The 19,592-nt window shown below is 39.2% G+C and overlaps 1 protein-coding gene across 1 annotated transcript in view; it reads right to left on the bottom strand.

The window, feature by feature from the left end:
• ADGRG4 (adhesion G protein-coupled receptor G4) overlaps positions 1–19,592 on the bottom strand; it is a 98,165-nt gene that overhangs the window by 38,410 nt on the left and 40,163 nt on the right. The window contains 3 exon segments of the mRNA XM_018044067.1: positions 5,668–5,821; positions 8,333–8,579; positions 18,382–18,500. Of these exon segments, the coding sequence (XP_017899556.1) occupies positions 5,668–5,821; positions 8,333–8,579; positions 18,382–18,500 (520 nt within the window).

Raw genomic sequence — 19,592 nt, 5'->3', positions numbered from 1 at the left:
TTAAAAATCCTAAAGTATTTATTATCTTCCTTTTACAGAAAAGTTTGGCTGACCACTCATAAATGTTATAGATGTTAAGAAATAATAGGAATGTTATGCACAACTTCTGCCAATAAACTTGAAAAGCTAACTGAAATAAATTCTTAGAAGAATATAACTAACCAAAATAGACACGAGATGAATCAGAACATCCATTAAACAAATTGGATTTGGTATCACAATACTTCCCATAAAGAAATTTCAGACCCAGAAAGTTTCCTAGTGAGCCCTATCAAGCATTTAATGAAAAAATAACACCAATGTCACACAAACTCTTTAAGAGTTTTATAAAGTTGGCAAAACACCAACCCAAAGTCTGATAAAGAAACTAGGAGGAAAAAAAACTTTCAGGAGCTTCCCCAGTGGCTCAGTGATAAAGAATCTGCCTGCCAATGCAAAAGATGCGGGTTTGATCCCTGATCTGGGAAGATTGCACATGCCTTGGAGCAACTAAACCAGTGCGCCACAATACTGAGCCTGTGCTGCAGAGCCCGTGCTCTGCAATGAGAAGTCACCACAATGAGAAGCCTGCACACCGCAACTAGAGAAAAGTCAGTGTAGACCCTAAGACCCAGTCCAGCCATAAACAAATAAATAATTTCAAACCTACATCCTTCATGAATATAAGTGCTAAAATACTTAACAAAATATTATCACTGTATAAAAATGATAATACATCATAACCACTAGGGTTTCTTCCAAAAATGCAAAGATTGGTTTAACATCCTAAAATCAATGTAATTTACCATATTAGATAATGGACAAAAGCCAAATGATGATTTCAAGAGACACAGAAAAAGCGTTTAACAAAATTCAACAACCACCCACAGTAAAAATTTTCAGCAAACAAGGAACAGAAGAAAACTTCCTTAATCAAATAAAGGGTATCTAAAACACAAAACAAAAACATGGCTAATATCATAGTAATAGTAAAATAGTGAATACTTTTCTCCTGATATCAAGACAAGATGTTCACTTTCACCACTTAGTCAACATTTTATTGCAAGTACTAATATCAAAATAAGTCCAAAAGAAGGAAAAAAAGGAATAAAAATTAATGAGAAAGATGGCTAATGTCACTATTTTCAGATGGCATTACATAGAAAGGCCCAAATAATCTCTAAAACAACTACTACAGCTAATAAGTGAGTTTAGCAAGTTCATAGGATACAAAATTTAGATGTATGATAGATGGATGGATAGATAATGAGAGATTGGTGATAGATATAGCTTATCAATCTTACTTTAAAATACTTGTAGCAGATAATTGTAAAATTTAATTTTAAATTTAAAAATAATTTCACTTGTACTAAGTCAGAAAAAGGAAGACAAATACCATACGATATCACTTATATGTAGAATCTAAAATAGGACACAAATGAACCCATCTATCAAACAAAGCATCATGGACATAGAGAGTAGACTGGTTGTTGTCAAGGGGGGTGCAGTTTGGTGAGGGTTTGATTTGATGTAAATTGGTATATACAGAATGGATAAACAACAAGGTCCTACTGTGTAGCACAGACAGTTGTATTAAATATCCTGTGATAACCATAATGGAAAAGAACATGAAAAATAATGTACATATATAGAGAGAGATATAACTGAATTGTTTTGCTGTATAGCAGTAATTAACACATTGTAAGTGGATGTGAGAGTTGGACTATAAAGAAAGCTGAGCACCGAAGAATAGATGCTTTTGAACTGTGGTGCTGGAGAAGACTCTTGAAAGTCTCTTGGACTGCAAGGAGATCCAACCAGTCTATCATAAAGGAGATCAATCCTGAGTGTTCATTGGAAGGACTGATGTTGAAGTTGAAACTCCGATACTTTGGACACCTGCTATGAAGAGTTGACTCATTTGAAAAGACTCTGATGCTGGGAAAGATTGAAGGCAGGAGGAGAAGGGGACGACACAGGATGAGATGGTTGGATGGCATCACCGACTCAATGGACATGAGTTTGGGTAAACTCTGGGAGTTGGTGATGGACAGGGAGGCCTGGTGTGCTGCAGTTCATAGAGTCGCAAAGAGTTGGACACCACTGAGTGACTGAAATGAACTGAATTCAACTATACGTCAATAAAAAAATTTTTAATTCCATTTGCACCTGTATCAAAAAAAATACTTAGGATGAATTTAACAAAAGACAGGCAATACCTCTCCATTTAGCATTCGTGGCCAACTCATGTCAACGTATGGCCAAAACCACCACAATATTGTAAAGTAATTAGCCTCCAATTAAAATAAAAAATTAAGTTAAAAAAGAAAAATAAATAAATAAAAGGAAAAAAAAGCATTGCTGAGAGAAATTAAAATAGACCTGGATAAATATTACAAGATTCAATATTACTAAGAAATCAATTCTCCCAAAATTGTGCAATCCAAATTATAATCTTGGCAAGGTTTTTTTTCTACAAATTGACAAGCACATTTGAAAATTCACATGGACATACAAAAGGCTTGGAATAACCACAGCAATCTTGAAAAAAGAACAAAGTTGAAGGACTCCCACTACCTGATTCAAGACTGTAGAAATAAAGATATGTGACATATATTTTTTTTTCACAAAAAATCAATAGAGCTGAACAGAAAGCTCAAAAATAAGCCTACACAAGGAATTCCATGGAAGTCCAGTGGTTAGGACTCTGTGCTCTCACTACCAAGGGCCCATGTTGGGGAACTAAGATTCTACAAGCCATGCACTGGGGTCAAAAAAGAATTTTTTAAAAAAATAGACCTACACTTACATGAGTATTTGGTATTTTGTCAAAGGTGCCAAAGCAATCTATGGAGAAAGGAAAATCTTCAATAAATGATGCTGGAATAACTGGATTTCTAAATGGAACAAAATTAACTCCAAACCACACACCATACCACACCTCATACCATACAAAAATTAAGTTCAATTAATTAGGATTATCATCCTAAATGTAAAAACTGAAACCATAGATCTTTTAAAGGAAAGAGTATCTTCATGATCTGTTGATAGGCAAAGATTTCTTAAACAAGTTATATATTGTTATTCATAAAAGAAAATAAAAACTGATGAATTACACCTCACCAAAATTACAACTTAATCTCATCAAAAGACACCACTTATCTAATAGATAAACCACATAGAAAATATTTTCAAAATATGTATCTGACTTATATCCAGAGGTTGTAAAAAAAAAAAAAAGTACTTTCAACTCAATAAGAAGACAAACAATTCAATTGAAAAATGGGCAAAAATTTTAACAGATATTTTACCAAAGATATAGAAAAGGCCAATACAAAAATGAAAAATCGCCCCATATCCTTAACCACTTTAAAAAGGAGTATGGTTAGTTCTTACAAATTTAAACTTATGACTTATGAACCAGCAATTCCATTCATAGGTTCTACTCAGTTCAGTTCAGTTCAGTTGCTGAGTCATGTCCAACTCTTTGTGACCCCATGAACCGCAGCACTCCAGGCCTCCCTGTCCATCACCAACTCCCAGAGTTTACCCACACACATGTCCACTGAGTTGGTGATGCCATCTCATCCTCTGTCATCCCCTTCTCCTCCTGCTTTCAGTCTTTCCCAGCATCAAGGTCTTTTCAAATGAGTCAGCTCTTCACATCAGGTGGCCAAAGTATTGGAGTTTCAGCTTCAACATCAGTCTTTCCAATGAACACCTAGGACCAATCTGCTTACTCAAGATAAATGAAAATATATATCCACACAAGGACTTTTACCTAAATCTTCAATGCATCACTAAACATAATAGCCCCAAACTAGAAACAATCCAAACAATCTGTGATATATCCATACAATGGAATATTACTCAGCAATAAAATGAATAAACTACAAAAACAGAAGAATGAATCTCAAAAAAATCCTACTGTAGTACATAGAAGAAGGCTTATATAAGACAGTACATATCATATAATTCATTTATAGAAAGTTCTAGAATAGGCAAAACTATGGTTAAAAAAAAATCATAACAGTGATAGGCAACAGAGGTAGCAGTCACAGGGATTGATGGGAATGGCCACAGGAAGGCTCAAGAGTGATAGCAGTGTTTTATATCTTGACAGGGGTTTGAGTTACACAGATACACACATTTGTTGAAAATCAGAGAAAGTATACTTCAAATTTATGCTTTCCCCATATGCAAACTTCATAATTTTTTAAACTATAAATTTAAAAAGACTGCTCTCCCAAACTTTTCTGAGCCAGGGTTGGTGGACAAATGAGGTAGTGTGGAGTAGAGAAAAGGGTTCAGACTTTAAAGCCAGCCAGACATAAATTTGACTTCTAGCTCAGCCATTAGGCTGTGTGTCTTTGGGCAAATTAATTTCTCTGTTTCCTTATGTGTGCAGATGAAATAGTAGCACAATGCCCAACATACAGTAAGTGCTCCATAAATGGTTTGTGATAGTTGCTCAGTCACGTCCGACTCTTTGTGACCCCATGGACTACACCCGCCAGGCTCCTCCGTCTACTGGCTTTCTCAGGCAAGAATACTGGAGTGGGTTGCCATTTCCTTCTTCAGGGGATCTTCTGGATCCAGGGATTGATCCCAGCTCTCCTCCATCACAGGCGGATTCTGTACCCACTGAGCCACCATAAATGGTAGTTATTGATAAACTGACATTTGAGATGATTTGGGGTCACAGGGCCAAAAGAGGTATTATTGCATACCTCATGGACAATGTTCCAACCAAGCTATTGGCCTACTAAGGGTTATACATGAGTCTTCCCAGGGATATTTGTATTTTCATAAGGCTCCATGAAGAGGAACTAAAAAACCTATTGATGAAAGTGAAAGCGGAGAGTGAAAAAGGTGGCTTAAAGCTCAACATTCAGAAAATGAACATCATGGCATCTGGTCCCATCACTTCATGGGAAATAGATGGGGAAACGGTGGAAACAGTGTCAGATTTTATTTTGGGGGGCTCCAAAATCACTGCAGATGGTGATTGCAGCCATGAAATTAAAAGACGCTTACTCCTTGGAAGAAAAGTTATGACCAACCTAGACAATATATTCAAAAGCAGAGACATTACTTTGCCAACAAAGGTCCGTCTAGTCAAGGCTTTGGTTTTTCCAGTGGTCATGTATGGATGTGAGAGTTGGACTGTGAAGAAGGCTGAGAGCTGAAGAATTGATGCTTTTGAAGTGTGGTGTTGGAGAAGACTCTTGAGAGTCCCTTGGACTGCAAGGAGATCCAACCAGTCCATTCTGAAGGAGATCAGCCCTGGGATTTCTTTGGAAGGAATGATGCTAAAGCTGAAGCTCCAGTACTTTGGCCACCTCATGCGAAGAGTTGACTCATTGGAAAAGACTCTGATGCTGGGAGGGATTGGGGGCAGGAGGAGAAGGGGACGACAGAGGATGAGATGGCTGGATGGCATCACCGACTCAATGGACATGAGTCTGAGTGAACTCCGGGAGTTGGTGAAGGACAGGGAGGCCTGGCGTGCTGCGACTCATGGGGTCACAAAGAGTCGGACACGACTGAGTGACTGAACTGAACTGAACTGAACTGAAGGCTCCCTGAAGGTTAAAAAAGTACCCCATCTCCTTCCAAGGAGTAGATGAATGAAGATTTGGAGCAGTGTTTGGCTGATTTGCTCTCAGTATCCTGAGCTCCACTCACCTCAGGCTCTGTGCTTTCTTCATAGGAGCGAATGCTGAAGGCCACGCCTTCAAATGTGTGGTCCACCCGTAGGACAGCCAAAGCCAGCCTGGCCATCATCAGATGTGATGTCCTCCCAGGAAACTCCATCTTGTGACCAGCACACTCAATTATCCTCAGAATTCTGTAAGGAATAACAGGTAGAGAAGAGTATTCCTAGCTTTTGAATGTAAAACCCATCCTCCTTACAAAATTTCCTCTACATAAAATTTTCTTTGAGTTTAAATCACTATCTTTATATTGCTTAGAAATTAGTAGATAAGCACATAGGCTTTGAAGTCAGAGCAGCTGAAATTTAAAGCTTAGTTGCTCTAATTTCTAACTGCGTGGGCAAATCAAATGACCTCATCAAGCTTCAGTCTCCTCACTTGCAAAGTTAATAATATGAGCACTCATCTCAAAAGAATGTATTAAAGATTAGATGAAATTGATATACGTAAAGTCAGATCCTGCAGGGTCTCATAGGCCAAGAAATTTGGATTTTAGTCTATACGTAACAGAAATCTACTGAGTGGTTTTAAAAGCAAGACAATAACATGATCTGATATAAGCATAAAAGATCATTCTGTAGAAGATAGACCACAGAGAGGCAAGAGCAAATGTTGGGAGATTGGTTAAGAGGTTATTGTAGATCAGCTGAGAGAAACGGAGCTAGGCCTAGAGTAGTACTGGTGGCAATGGAGAGAAGTAGATTGTTTCCAGGAATAATATGCTAGCAAATTTGGAAACCTCAGAAGTGGCCACAAGACTGGATACGTTCAGCTTTCATTCTAGTCTCAAAGAAGGGCAATGCCAAAGAACATTCAAACTACCATACAATTGTGCTCATTTCACATGCTAGCAAGGTAATGCTCAGAATCCTTCAGGTTAGGCTTCAACCGTACAAGAACCAAGAACTTTTAGATTTACAAGCTGGATTTAGTAAAGGCAGAGGAACCAGAGATCAAATTGCCAACATTCATTGGATCTTAGAAAAAGCAAGGGAATTCTAGAAAAACATCTACTTCTGCTTCATTGACTAGGCTAAAGCCTTTGACTGTGTGGATCACAACAAACTGGAAAATTCTTAAAGAAATGGGATTACCAGACCACCTTACCTGACTCCTGAGAAGCCTGTATGTGGGTCAAGAAGCAACAGTTGGAACCAGATATGGAACAAGGGACTGGTTTCAAATTGGGAAAGGAGTATGTCAAGGCTGTATATTGTTATCCTGCTTATCTACCTATATGCAGAATACATTGTGTGAAATGCTGGGCTGGATGAAATGCAAGCTGGAATCAAGACTGCCAGGAGAAATATCAATAACCTCAGATATGCAGATGACACCACCCTTATGGCAGAGGCCAAGAGGAACTGAAGAGCCTTAATGAAGGTGAAAGAGGAGAGTGAAAAAGCTGGTTTAAAACTCAACATTCAAGAAATGAAGATCATGGCATCTGGTCCCATCTCTTCATGGCAAATAGATGGGGGAAACAATGGAAACAATGACAGACTATTTTCTTGGGCTCCAAAACCACTGCAGATAGTGACTGCAGCCATGAAATTAAAAGACGCTTGCTCCTTGGAAGAAAAGCTATGGCAAACCTTGACAACATATTAAAAAGCAGACACATCACTTTGCCAACAAAAGTCCATATAGTCAAAGCTATGGTTTTTCCAATAGCCGTGTACGGATGTGAGATGGTGCTATGTTGCTTCAGTGATGTCTCACTCTTTGTGACCCTATGGACTGTAGCCCACCATGCTCCTCTGTCCATGGGGATTCTCCAGGCAAGAATATCGGGGTGGGTTGCCATGCACTCCTCCAGGGGATCTTCCCAACCCAGGGATCAAACCCGTGTTTCTTATGTCTCCTGCATTGGCAGGTGGGTTTTTTACCACTAGTGGCACCTGGGAAGCCTGGGATGTGAGAGTTGAACCATAAAGAAGGCTGAGCACCGAAGAATTGATGCTTTCAAGCTGTGGTGCTGGAGAACTTCTTGAGAGTCCCTTCCTCAGCTAGGAGATCCAACCATTCAATCCTAAAGGAAATCAACCCTGAATATTCATTGGAAGGACTGATGCTGAAGCTGAAGCTCCAATACTTTGGCTACCTGATGTGAACAGCCAACTCAATGGAAAAAACCCTGATGCTGGGAAAGATTGAGGGCAGGAAGGAGAAGGGGGTGACAGAGAATGAGATGGTTGGATGGTATTACCGACTCGATGGACATGAGTTTGAGCAAACTCTGGGAGATAGTGCAGGACAGGGAAGCCTGGCGTGCTATAGCCTATGGGGTCACGAAGAGTGGGACAGAACACAGGGAAGTAATTAGTGTCCTCAAGTTTTTTGCTTGAACCTTGGGTGGATGCATTATGTAGAAATGGGGAACATTGGGGGAACACCAGGAAATAGACTTAACGTTTGACTTGGGGTAACTGCTTATTTGGAAAGTTGCTGTCATTAAGGTTCAGTTAGAATTTGAATGCATTCTTTCGCAATTGGGATTCCAAGAGGATGACCCCCGGCATGTTGTGCTCACGAAGCATTCAATGCATAGCTACTTGACCTTTAGTACTGGCAATGCCTGTATGCAAAGGAATTAACCTTATATATTGTAAATATTTTGAAATAACTTATTTTACCTAAGTACTAGTACTTATTCATTGTTTACTTCATGCAGATCAGATGCTAAATGGTTTTGCTTTCCCAAAGCAGCACTGAGAGCAGCACTGATTATTTGTAATATAGTCTGGGTTAGGGTCATACTTATCTCATCACATTGTGAAATATCAGATACTTTCGAAACAATAATCTTTGTCTCCTCTTCATCCAGAAGAGGGGATTCATTGATTAAATTTAAAATGTGCTCTGCAACATCATTCACATTTTCTGGGGAAAGAAAAGTGAAATATAAAAGCTGCTGCATTACCTAGCTTTGGGCCATGCTGGTCTGCTTCTTTCCCTTTAAAAAGTAAAGGCAGTAAAATGGAAACATATTACAAGTCAACAAAATTTGTGAAGGAAACACTGGACTTCAATTTCTACAACTGGTGGAGTCCCAGAAAGCAGCACATAAGTCAAATTTTTATTCACTGAATCCTTTTTAAAATACTCCCCCAGGGAAACCTTTCTTGTCACTAAAGATTATCTTGCAATTAGATTCTAATTAAGTTAAGACTTTTGAGTATTGGATTGAGTTAAGTAGATCCCATCTGTACTCAAATATCACACTCACTCCATGCTTTCATAATCAGGGATGGTGATTATGTTGTTCTGTCAAGAACTAGCAACATGCAGAACAAAAGCAGATATGGACCACATAACAATAAAGAGCACTTCAGGTTTTTCTAGAGAGTAAGAACAATAGATATTAATTCACCTACTTTTTTCTTCATTTTTTATTATGGAAATTTTTAAATATGCACAAAAGTAGAAAGAATAGTATAATGAATCTCAGTGTACCTCATGAATCACCTAGCTTCAACAAGTGTCAATGAAGAGCTCATCTTATTTTATCTACAATTCCGCCTACCTTCTCCCAATCCCAGATTATTTTAAAGCAACCCCCAGACATCATATCATTTCATCCATGAACGCTTCAGAATGCATCTCTAAAACAAAGGACTACAGTTATCCTCCAATTAAAAATAAAAAATAATAAAATGAAAAACTTTGTCAGAACCACAATACCAGCATATCTTTTAAAAGTTTATAATAATATTATCAAATATCCAGTCAGTGTTCAAAAGTCCTCATGTCTCGTAAGTGCTTTTTAAAAGCAATTTTTTGTTGGGATCATCACTCACTGTTAAGCAGCTTTATTAGACAAATACAAAACTAGGTTTTAGTTTGATATAACCTGTATGAAGCAGTATTCTTGTCTGGAGAATCCCATGGACAGAGAAACTTGACAGGCTATAGCCCAAGGGCTCGCAAGAATCGGACACGACTTAGCAACTAAAGAGAGAGAGAGATGAAGCTGGGCTCCCTTGTGGCGCCCTCCCAGCTTAGAACACTCACATTCAAATCCAATAACCAAAATATAATGGAAAATAATTGAAAAATAATGTGAAAGTCAACAATAAACGATTTTTGAGAAATTTCTTTTAAAAACAAAAATACAGTCTGTTGAGAAAAATTCCAGAGAGAGATTACATTCGTAACACACTTAACCCGAGTTACATTACAAATGACCAACTCTTTCTCTCACTGTTTCTCTCTTTGCATCCTCCACAGTTGGCAGCATCTCTCCAAACCTCACTCTCCTACCCCAAGCACCCCACAACTTTATCCCCAACATAGCTTACAAAGGCCATTTTTTCCTTTCCCCCATTTTCCTCATTTCTTGCTTTAATCTCTGTCTGTCTGTCTCTCTCTTTAGCCTGTTCTTATCAACATAAATTAAATAATCTTAACTGCTGCTGCTGTTGCTGCTAAGTTGCTTCAGTCGTGTCCAACTCTGTGCGACCCCATAGATGGCAGCCCACCAGGCTCCCCTGTCCCTGGGATTCTCCAGGCAAGAACACTGGAGTGGGTTGCCATTGCCTTCGCCAATTCGTGAAAGTGAAGTCGCTCAGTCGTGTCCGACTCCTAGCAACCCCAGGGACTGCAGCCTTCCAGGCTCCTCCATCCATGGGATTTTCCAGGCAAGAGTACTGGAGTGGGGTGCCATTGCCTTCTCCGAATCTTAACTGAGATCCTCTCAATTGTCTCTCTTTAACCATTACTCCAATCTGTCCAGCAATGGCAGAAAAATAGAGCATGCTCAGTCACAGATGTTTCTACTGCTCTTATTAAATTGTCCAGGCTTTGCTGTAAATGGGAGCTGCCTCCCTGGGTCATTATTCTTTGTGTTTCAGTGATGAGACTTCACTTCATGCACTCCTGCTGTGGCCAAATGAAAGTAAACAATAGGCCAATGGGAGACTATTATATATTGTGGAAAGTAACTACAGACTTTTCACTGGGGGTTGTATGGTTTTTAAGCAAAATTCAAGACAAATTACATGCATTGTATAAAAATTCTAAGTTCCCAAGCAAAAGCAATAAAAGGAATCCTATTAGCTGTAGAATAAATAACCTCCAATGCTTGAAGTAGTTAAAATTAATCTGCCAGTAATTATAATAATGAAAACAGTAACATCAGTTATTCATTGAGCAACTTCTATAAGCCAGTGTTCTAGTTATCTACTGCTGCAGAACAAACAACCCCAAAACTCAATGACTTAAAACAACAGTTTATTGTTATCTCTCATTGCTCTCTGTGTTGATGAACCTCAGGTGAGCACTTCTGATTTGGAGTCTCTCATGTAGGTGCAGTCAGATGACAGGTGGGACTGGGGTCATCTGAAGGTTAGACTGGACTGGACGTCCAAGATGGCTCCCTCACATGCCTGGCAGTTGAGGCTACCATGGACTGGTCAGTTGAGGTTGTTGCCTCTTGAGTCAGTTGAGGCTCTTCCCTACACATGACCTCTGCTGCTGGCTTAGGCTCAGTGCTACACTGGATCTGGTTTATGGTGTACTGGAACCAGCTTGTGTCAACTATTGAGAACCAATTGTTACATTTTCACGAATTTTGTGAGCCATTTTTAAAAGTTAAATTACATAAACTTACAATTAAATAAAGCATATTATAAATAATAGTGATAATCAGAACTCATTACTTCCTAATTATTTTATTGCATTTTATTTATTTTTTAAAAATATAAATTTATTTATTTTAATTGGAGGTTAATTACTTTACAATATTTTATTGGTTTTACCATACATCAACATGTATCTGCCACAGGTATACACGTGTTCCCCAGCCTGAACCTCCCTCCCACCTCCCTCCCCGTACCATCCCTCTGGGTCGTCTCAGTGCACCAGCCCCAAGCATCCAGTATCATGCATCGAACCTGGACTGGCGACTCGTTTCATATGTGATATTATACATGTTTCAATGCCATTCTCCCAAATCATCCCACCCTCGCCCTCTCCCACAGAGTCCAAAAGACTGTTCTATACATCTGTGTCTCTTTGCTGTCTCGCATACAGGGTAATCATTACCATCTTTCTAAATTCCGTATATATGTGTTAGTATACTGTATTGGTGTTTTCTTTCTGGCTTACTTCACTCTGTATAATTGGCTCCAGTTTCATCCACCTCATTAGAACTGATTCAAATGTATTCTTTTTAATGGCTGAGTAATACTCCATTGTGTATATGTACCACAGCTTTCTTATCCATCCATCTGCTGATGGACATCTAGGTTGCTTCCATGTCCTGGCTATTATAAACAGTGCTGCAATGACCATTGGTGGTACACGTGTCTCTTTCAATTCTGGTTTCCTCGGTGTGTATGCCCAGCATATTTTACTGCATTTTAATAATCTATGTGATTGTTCACATCTACTGTGTTCATACATCTCTTACCAACTTTATGTTCAGTGCTATATGTTGTAGTTCGTGTTCAGCCTTGGGAGGAGTATTACAGCAAAGAAATCAGCAAATGCTAAAAATTTATTACTTTTTCCCCATAGAACCTGCCATTAAACATTTTCCAGCACACCACCGTTTGGGCTTTTGGAGTCTGGGTTCTGAGAGGATGAGAATGTACCAATAGAAAGGAAGGAGAAGATTCCAGTCTTCTTAAAAGTTAGTTCCATAAATGGCGCAGTAGTCACTACTGCCCAATTCTATTGGGTTAAGCAGTCACAAGCTAGCTCTGATTCTACTCTCAATTGACAAGGAGGGAATGAATTGATGGTGGCTACTTTGGAGACAAGATATCATAGCAGGGCCATATACATACATTTCTTTTCATCTCATCATCACTTTAAACCTATGTGGTGGGTACTAATATTATGTCTTTTATATAGATTAAGAAATTAAGACACAGAGATTCTAACCCAGATTTTAAACCAGGCCTGCTTGATTCCAAAGCTAGTGTTCTTCAATATCATTTCCTGCTACAGCATTTGTGCCTTTGTCCCTTTTCTCCATGGTGTTGGGGTTGGAGCAGCTGTACTTTGCAGGCCTTCTCCCTGACATCCTGAGAATTACATCATTCTCTGTCAATCACATACTCTTCTACCCTGATGGTGGAATGAACACAGACAGGAGACAGATTTATGAAAAGTTCTAGCAAACTTCAGAGAGTGATGCAGCCTCAGCATCATAGAGGTAACAAAAATTCAACACAACGAAGAATCTACAGAACTTTGAAATAAGGGTGGCTTTTCTACCTGTGATATTAAGGAGTTTTGTGAATTGAGAATTTAAGTGGGGAAATTATGAGTTTTCTCCAATCAAGATATCTCACACTTGTCAGCAAGACTGAAAGCTAAAGAAAAATTGTTTCAACGTGAATGCATTTTTCTTTCCTTTACTGTACTCATTTGTCATTAAGCTTCTACCTTACAAGGTGAAGGATTCCTCCAAAGCTAGTAAATTTGATAAGTTTATTTTTCAGTCATATACATTATAGTTACCCTCTCACTCTTCTGTTTCTCTGCAGATTTTTTAAAATAAAGTGACTTCTGACAGTTAATTTTCTAAAAATCCCAATCCAACGCCATGCTCTTGTTGTTATTATGGTTGTTTGTTAACTTTTTCTTCCACAGAGAAAATTCTATTCGCATGTCTAAGAAAAATGTGTCACTGAGAAGGAGGGAGGCCAGCATGAAACACAGACCTTTCTATCTTGCCACCCACTCACTTCAAGCTGCAGCACTCTCTCTTGCCCGGACTCATGATTTCAGATCCAGAAACCATCAGAGATGTGCTTGCTTTTCTAATTCCTCTAGGTATTCCTTGGCAAGGATCTCGAATTTAAATCTTCTGCAAAAAGACAAGACTCAGAAGTTCACTGCCTCAGGGCTCTTCCCTGGCCCTTTTGCAGGGTACTGGAATGCCTACATCTCAATTTCTAACTCTTCATCATGGGAGGAAACCACTGTATGCAGTAGAGCAATGCCTGGCAGGATGTAGAAAGTTTATGCATAATTTAAAAAACACTGACAAGCAGAGGCAGGACTTTCAGGATAGTGTAGTAAGGAGAGGCAAAGGGAAACACTCACCAAGAGAGATCTCTGATGCTGGTCAACGTTAGCTAAGATAATCATTCAAAGTCCCTGGAGATTGATGGGAGATCTTACAGCAGACTGACAAGCATTTATTGAAGAAAATCTACAGAAATTTGTCAAGTGCAGTGGCGGGCCATGGCGTCTGAGCTAGGAACTGCACCCATCCTCTACAGATCTGTCTTGTGAAAGAATTTTTTCACTGGGCTAGGCAGCTGAGTGGCACTTACCATCTCCCCCAGGTCCCTGAGATGAAAGAACTGTTCTGAGTGGATTTGATGGCAAGTGAACGTTTACAGTTCCCACCTTTCCAACTCTGAGCTGTTGAAGATCCATACTAGGCAGTGGCAGCAGCTGAGTGTCAGCAATAAGTCCCTTTTGTCCCCAAGTGCACACACACAGCTCCTGTTGCATAGGGAAGACCCTAGTGAAGTACCTGGTGAAGGGCATATTCACCACCACCACCACCCCCAAGCTCTTGCCCCATACGACAGATATTTTGCCCAGAGGAGGATAGAAGAAAGCCTCAAAGATTGATAGTACTCTTCTCCTAACAAGGGCACAGACTTTAATTGGGTCAAACTGTGGAGCAATTTATACCCTAGGGTTTTGTAAAAAATGGCAGAGCAATCAACTGTCAACTAGGATGTTAACAACTGGCTGTGATACCAACAGAGGAAGGCCAGCCAGAAGCTTAGTGGGGAAATCAGAGAAATAGAGAGAACTCAGCTAGAGCCACAGTTGTTCCTAGTGCTCAAGGAAAATGTGTGCATCTCCAAGGCTTCATCTTAAGGAGCAGCATCAAAGGATGTACACTGCAGGGGAAACAGACTTCACCAAACTGGTCTAATCAATGGCATTTTTTACAGAGATAGAGCAAACAATTCTAAAATTCATACAGAACCACACACAAAAAAAGTAAGCAAGTTGGACTACATCAAACTAAAAGCTTCTCACAGCAAAGGATATAATCAACAGAGTGAAAAGACAACCTACAGAAGGGAGAGAATATTTGCAAACCATATATCTGATAAGGGGTTAATTTTCAAAGTATGCAAATAACTCCAACCACTCAATAGAAGAAATCCCACACAACCCAATTTAAAAATAGGGTAAGAACTTGAGCAGACACTTCTCAAAAGAAGATATACAAAAGGCCAATGGTATGTGAAAAGGTGCTCAACAGCACTAATCATCAAGGAAATGCAAATCAAAATCACAATGAGATGGTAATTATTAAAAATAAATAGATAACAAGCGTTGGCAAGGGTGTGGAGAAAGGGTACCTTTTATACACTGTTTATGTAAATGTAAACTGCTGCAGCCACTGTGGAAAATAATAAAAAGTTAAACATAGAATGATCCAGCAATACCACTTGTGAGTATATATCCAAAGGATATAAAATTATTATCTCAAAGAGATATCTGCACTTCCTTGTTCATTGCAGCGTTATTCACAATAGCAAATATTTGAGAATAACCTAAGAGTCTGTAGAGAGGTAATTGAATAAATAAAATTTTATTATACATATATAAGTATACATACATACAAAATGGAATATTATTCAGCCTTAAAAAGAAGGAAATCCTGTCATCTGCAGCAACATGGATGAAACAGAAGGGTATAATGCTAAGTGAAATAAGCCAGACTCAGAAAGATCAATATGCATGATCTCACTTATATGTGGAATCTAAAATAGTCAAACTTACAGAAGCACAGAATAAAATGGTGATTACCAGGGGTTCTCGGAGAAGGCAATGGCACCCCACTCCAGTACTCTTGCCTGGAAAATCCCATGGATGGAGGAGCATGGAAGGCTACAGTCCATAGTTTCGCCGAGGGTCAGACATGACTGAACGACTTCACTTTCACTTTTCACTTTCATGCATTGGAGAAGGAATGGCAACCCACTCCAGTGTTCTTGCCTGGAGAATCCCAGGGACGGGGGAGCCTGGGGGGCTGCCGTCTATGGGGTCACAGAGAGTCGGGACACGACTGAAGTGACTTAGCAGTAGCAGGGATTAGAGAAGAGGGAAGTGGGGAGTTACTAATCAACAGGCATAAACATTCAGTTAAGCAAGATGAGTAAGTTCTAGATATCTGCTATAAAACATTGTGTCAACTGTCAGTAGTAATGCATTGTACATTTTAAAATTGTCAAGAAAGTAGGTCTCAAGCAAAGTGTTCTTACAACAATAAAATTAAATTAAAAGAAGAAAGAAAGTAGATTGGACTAGGGGAAAGAGGGAATGGAGAGTGATTGCTAACATGTATGGCGTTTCGTTTAGGAGTGATTAGAGTGTTCTAGAATTAGTGGTGATGGTTGCACAATCTAGTGAATACACTAAAAATTAGGAACTGTACACATTACATGGCTGAATTTTATGTCAATATCTCCATAAAATTTTTAATTACATTGAGATTAACTTATCAAATCACAAATATCCAAAAACCTGATAACATGCTGTGTTGATCTGAAAATGTTCAGAAACAGGCACTTTCACACCTTGCAAGTGGGAGTATAAGTTGGTGCAACTTTTACAGAGAGCATTTTGATATCATGAAAAGTATGATTGATTTGAAAAGATACATGCAGCCCAATGTTCATAGCACTATTTGTAATAACCTATACATGGAAGCAACGTAAATATCCATTGACAGATGAATGGATAAAGAAGATGTGGTATATATATGTGGAGTATTACTCAGCCATAAAACAGAACGAAATGATGCCATTAGCAGCAGCATGGGTGGACCTACAAGTTATCATACTAAGCTAAGTAGTTCAAAGAGAGATATCATATGATATCACTCGTATGTGGAATCTAAAATATGAGAGAAATGAACTTATTTACAAAGCAGAAACAGACTTGGAGACAAAACAAATTTATGGTTACCAAAGGGGAAGCAGGGAGGGATAAGTTAGGAGTTTGGGATTAATACACTACTATATGGGGAAGGCAATGGCACCCCACTCCAGTATTCTTGCCTGGAAAATCCCATAGACTGAGGAGCCTGGTAGGCTGCAGTCCATGGGGTCGCTAAGAGTTGGACACGACTGAGTGACTTCACTTTCACTTTTCACTTTCATACATTGGAGAAGGCAATGGCAACCCACTCCAGTGTTCTTGCCTGGAGAATCCCAGGGATGGCAGAGCCTGGTGGGCTGCCGTCTATGGGGTCGCACAGAGTCGGACACGACTGAAGTGACTTAGCAGCAGCATATACAAAATAGATAAACAACAAGTTCCCACTGTATAGCACAAGGAACTATACTCAGTATTTTGTGATAATGTACGATGGAAAAGAGTCTGAAAATTTATATATATGCACACATATAACTGAATCACTTTGCTGTACATTTGAAACTAACACATTGTAAATTAACTATACATGCATGGATGCTAAGTCACTTCAGACATGTCCGACTCTGTGAGCCCATGGACTGTAGCCTGCCAGGCTCCTCTGTCCATGGGATTATTCAAGCAAGAATACTGGAGTGGATTGCCATGTCCTCCTACAAGGGATCTTCCCAACCTAGGGATCGAACCCACGTCTCCCACAGCTGCTGCATAGCAGGCAGCTTCTTAACCACTGAGCCACCAGGTAAGCCCAAATTAACTATATTTTAACTTTAAAGCTTCCCTGATAGCTCAGTCGGTAAAGAATCCACCTGTAATGCAAGAGACCCCGGTTCAGTCCCTGAGTCAGGAAGATCCGCTGAAGAAGGGATAGGCTACCCACTCCAATATTCAAAAATGCCAGAAGAAATAAAGCAAGTAAGAAAAAAGAAATGCTAATGTAAAGTACAGCATTATCAATTCAAAAAATTTTGGCATAGCAAATAAAAATAATTTATCTTAAAAAAGGTATGATCGACCCAGCAATTCTACTTTTGGGAATTTATACTTTGAGCATACCATACTTACACAAAATGACACTTGCACAATATCCCTTACAGCAGTTTTTAGAAAACAAGGTGTAATTATCAAGTTAAATGTCCATCCATATGGACATCCATAGGCAACAGGTTAAAGAAATCAATTGGGGCATATCTGTGTTAATACAATGCAGTGAAAAAAAATAAGGCAGCTCTTCATACATTAATATGATAATTTCTGCAATATAACATTAAGAGAAAGAAGCAAGGTACAGAACAGCATGTATATCACTCTCCACTATGTGTACAAAAAGGGAGGAAGAATATACATACACATGCACATTTCCTTATAGATGCATAGGTATCTCCATGGATACTAACTAAATGGCTGGGGTCAGCTGTGGGAAGGAGAGGTTTCACAGCATACCCTTTTTTATTTTTTCAATATTGAACTATATGAAGTAATATCTACGAAAACTCTTAAAAGTTAAAATAAAACAAAAATAATAGCTAACCAAACATTATAAAATAGAAAATATTACGAAACAAAAATCACTGACAGTTCTGACTTCTCATGCTCCACTCCCACTTTCACCACCAGGAACTACCTCATTTCTGAAATTTGATTGTTGTCAGGTAGATTTTCCTATGGGAGGTTTGCCTGTACTCTCTCTGATCTCAGGTCAAGTAGACAAACTAACTGAGGATTCATTATTTCTCTAATGTGTGCAGAATAGTCTTACCGTCACTTACTGTAATATTAGCAAGATCCACAATCTTATTAGGAAGCGCTTGAAGCAATTTGCATTGTTTAAACTTTGGTTTTTCCCAGTGAGATTTGCCAGTGTCGATACTGATTGAGCTGAAAAAGAGAGGAGAGACTAACAGAATCTTCACCGTTGGAGGATGAGGTCAGAATAGTTTGAAAGCGAATGATGAAGGAACATGGTATGTCTTTGGCATGCCTCCCCTTAGCCTACTGCTAGCTTCCTAGCTGAGATGGCAAAGGTAGGAACCCAGTGTTTGTACAGTGAATAAAACTTTGCTCTTGGGGGCCAAGTGAATGTAGGGTTCCCATGAAGGAAGCATAGACAGGCAAGAGAGCCCCCGATGCAGGGCCACGTCCACTAGACCAAGAGTCAAGGCAGAAATTTTTGCCACTCTGGACATGACTCCTACCCTCACTTTTGCCTCTTACCCTCATTTTAAGAGAAAATTCCTATTACAATTGTGGTCTCTATTTCAGCATATTCAATCACTCAAGACAACCACCCCCACTGTGGTTCATTGGCCCGCATCATCCACCCTCCACTATGCCCGATCCAATTCAAGCCAGTTCATTGCAAATCAGCTAACCCATTTATTGGGAGTCTTCTGTGTTCTAGGACTGGTAGTAGGTACTACAGACAAACAAGACAGCTCCTTGAGGAGCTTGCAACTTGGTGCTTTGAGATTGTAAATGTAACTACATTTATTAGGCAAAATATGAAATGGAAAAACTGTAGAAATGCAACTGAATCTATTGAAACACCAAGCAAGGAGAACTTACTTGTAACTTTTTAAAAATAAATTTATTTATTTTAATTGGAGGCTAATTACTTTATAATATTGTATTGGTTTTGCCACACATCAACATGAATCCGCCACAGGTATACACGTGTTCCCCATCCCTCCTCCCTCCCCATACCATCCCTCTGGGTCATCTCAGTGCACCAGCCCCAAGCATCCAGTATCATGCATTGAACCTGGACTGGCAATTCGTTTCACATATGATATTATACATGTTTCAATGCCATTCTCCCAAATCATCCCACCCTCTCCCTCTCCCACAGAGTCCAAAATACTGTTCTATACATCTGTGTCTCTTTTGTTGTCTGGCATACAGGGTTATCGTTACCATCTTTCTAAATTCCATATATATGCATTAGTATACTGTATTGGTGTTTTTCTTTCT

This window comes from Capra hircus, assembly GCF_001704415.2.
Source record: "Capra hircus breed San Clemente chromosome X unlocalized genomic scaffold, ASM170441v1, whole genome shotgun sequence".
NCBI classification, from domain to species: domain Eukaryota; kingdom Metazoa; phylum Chordata; class Mammalia; order Artiodactyla; family Bovidae; genus Capra; species Capra hircus.
Note: the sequence above shows the minus strand (reverse complement) of the source record. Positions and strands in the feature narration are given on the sequence as shown.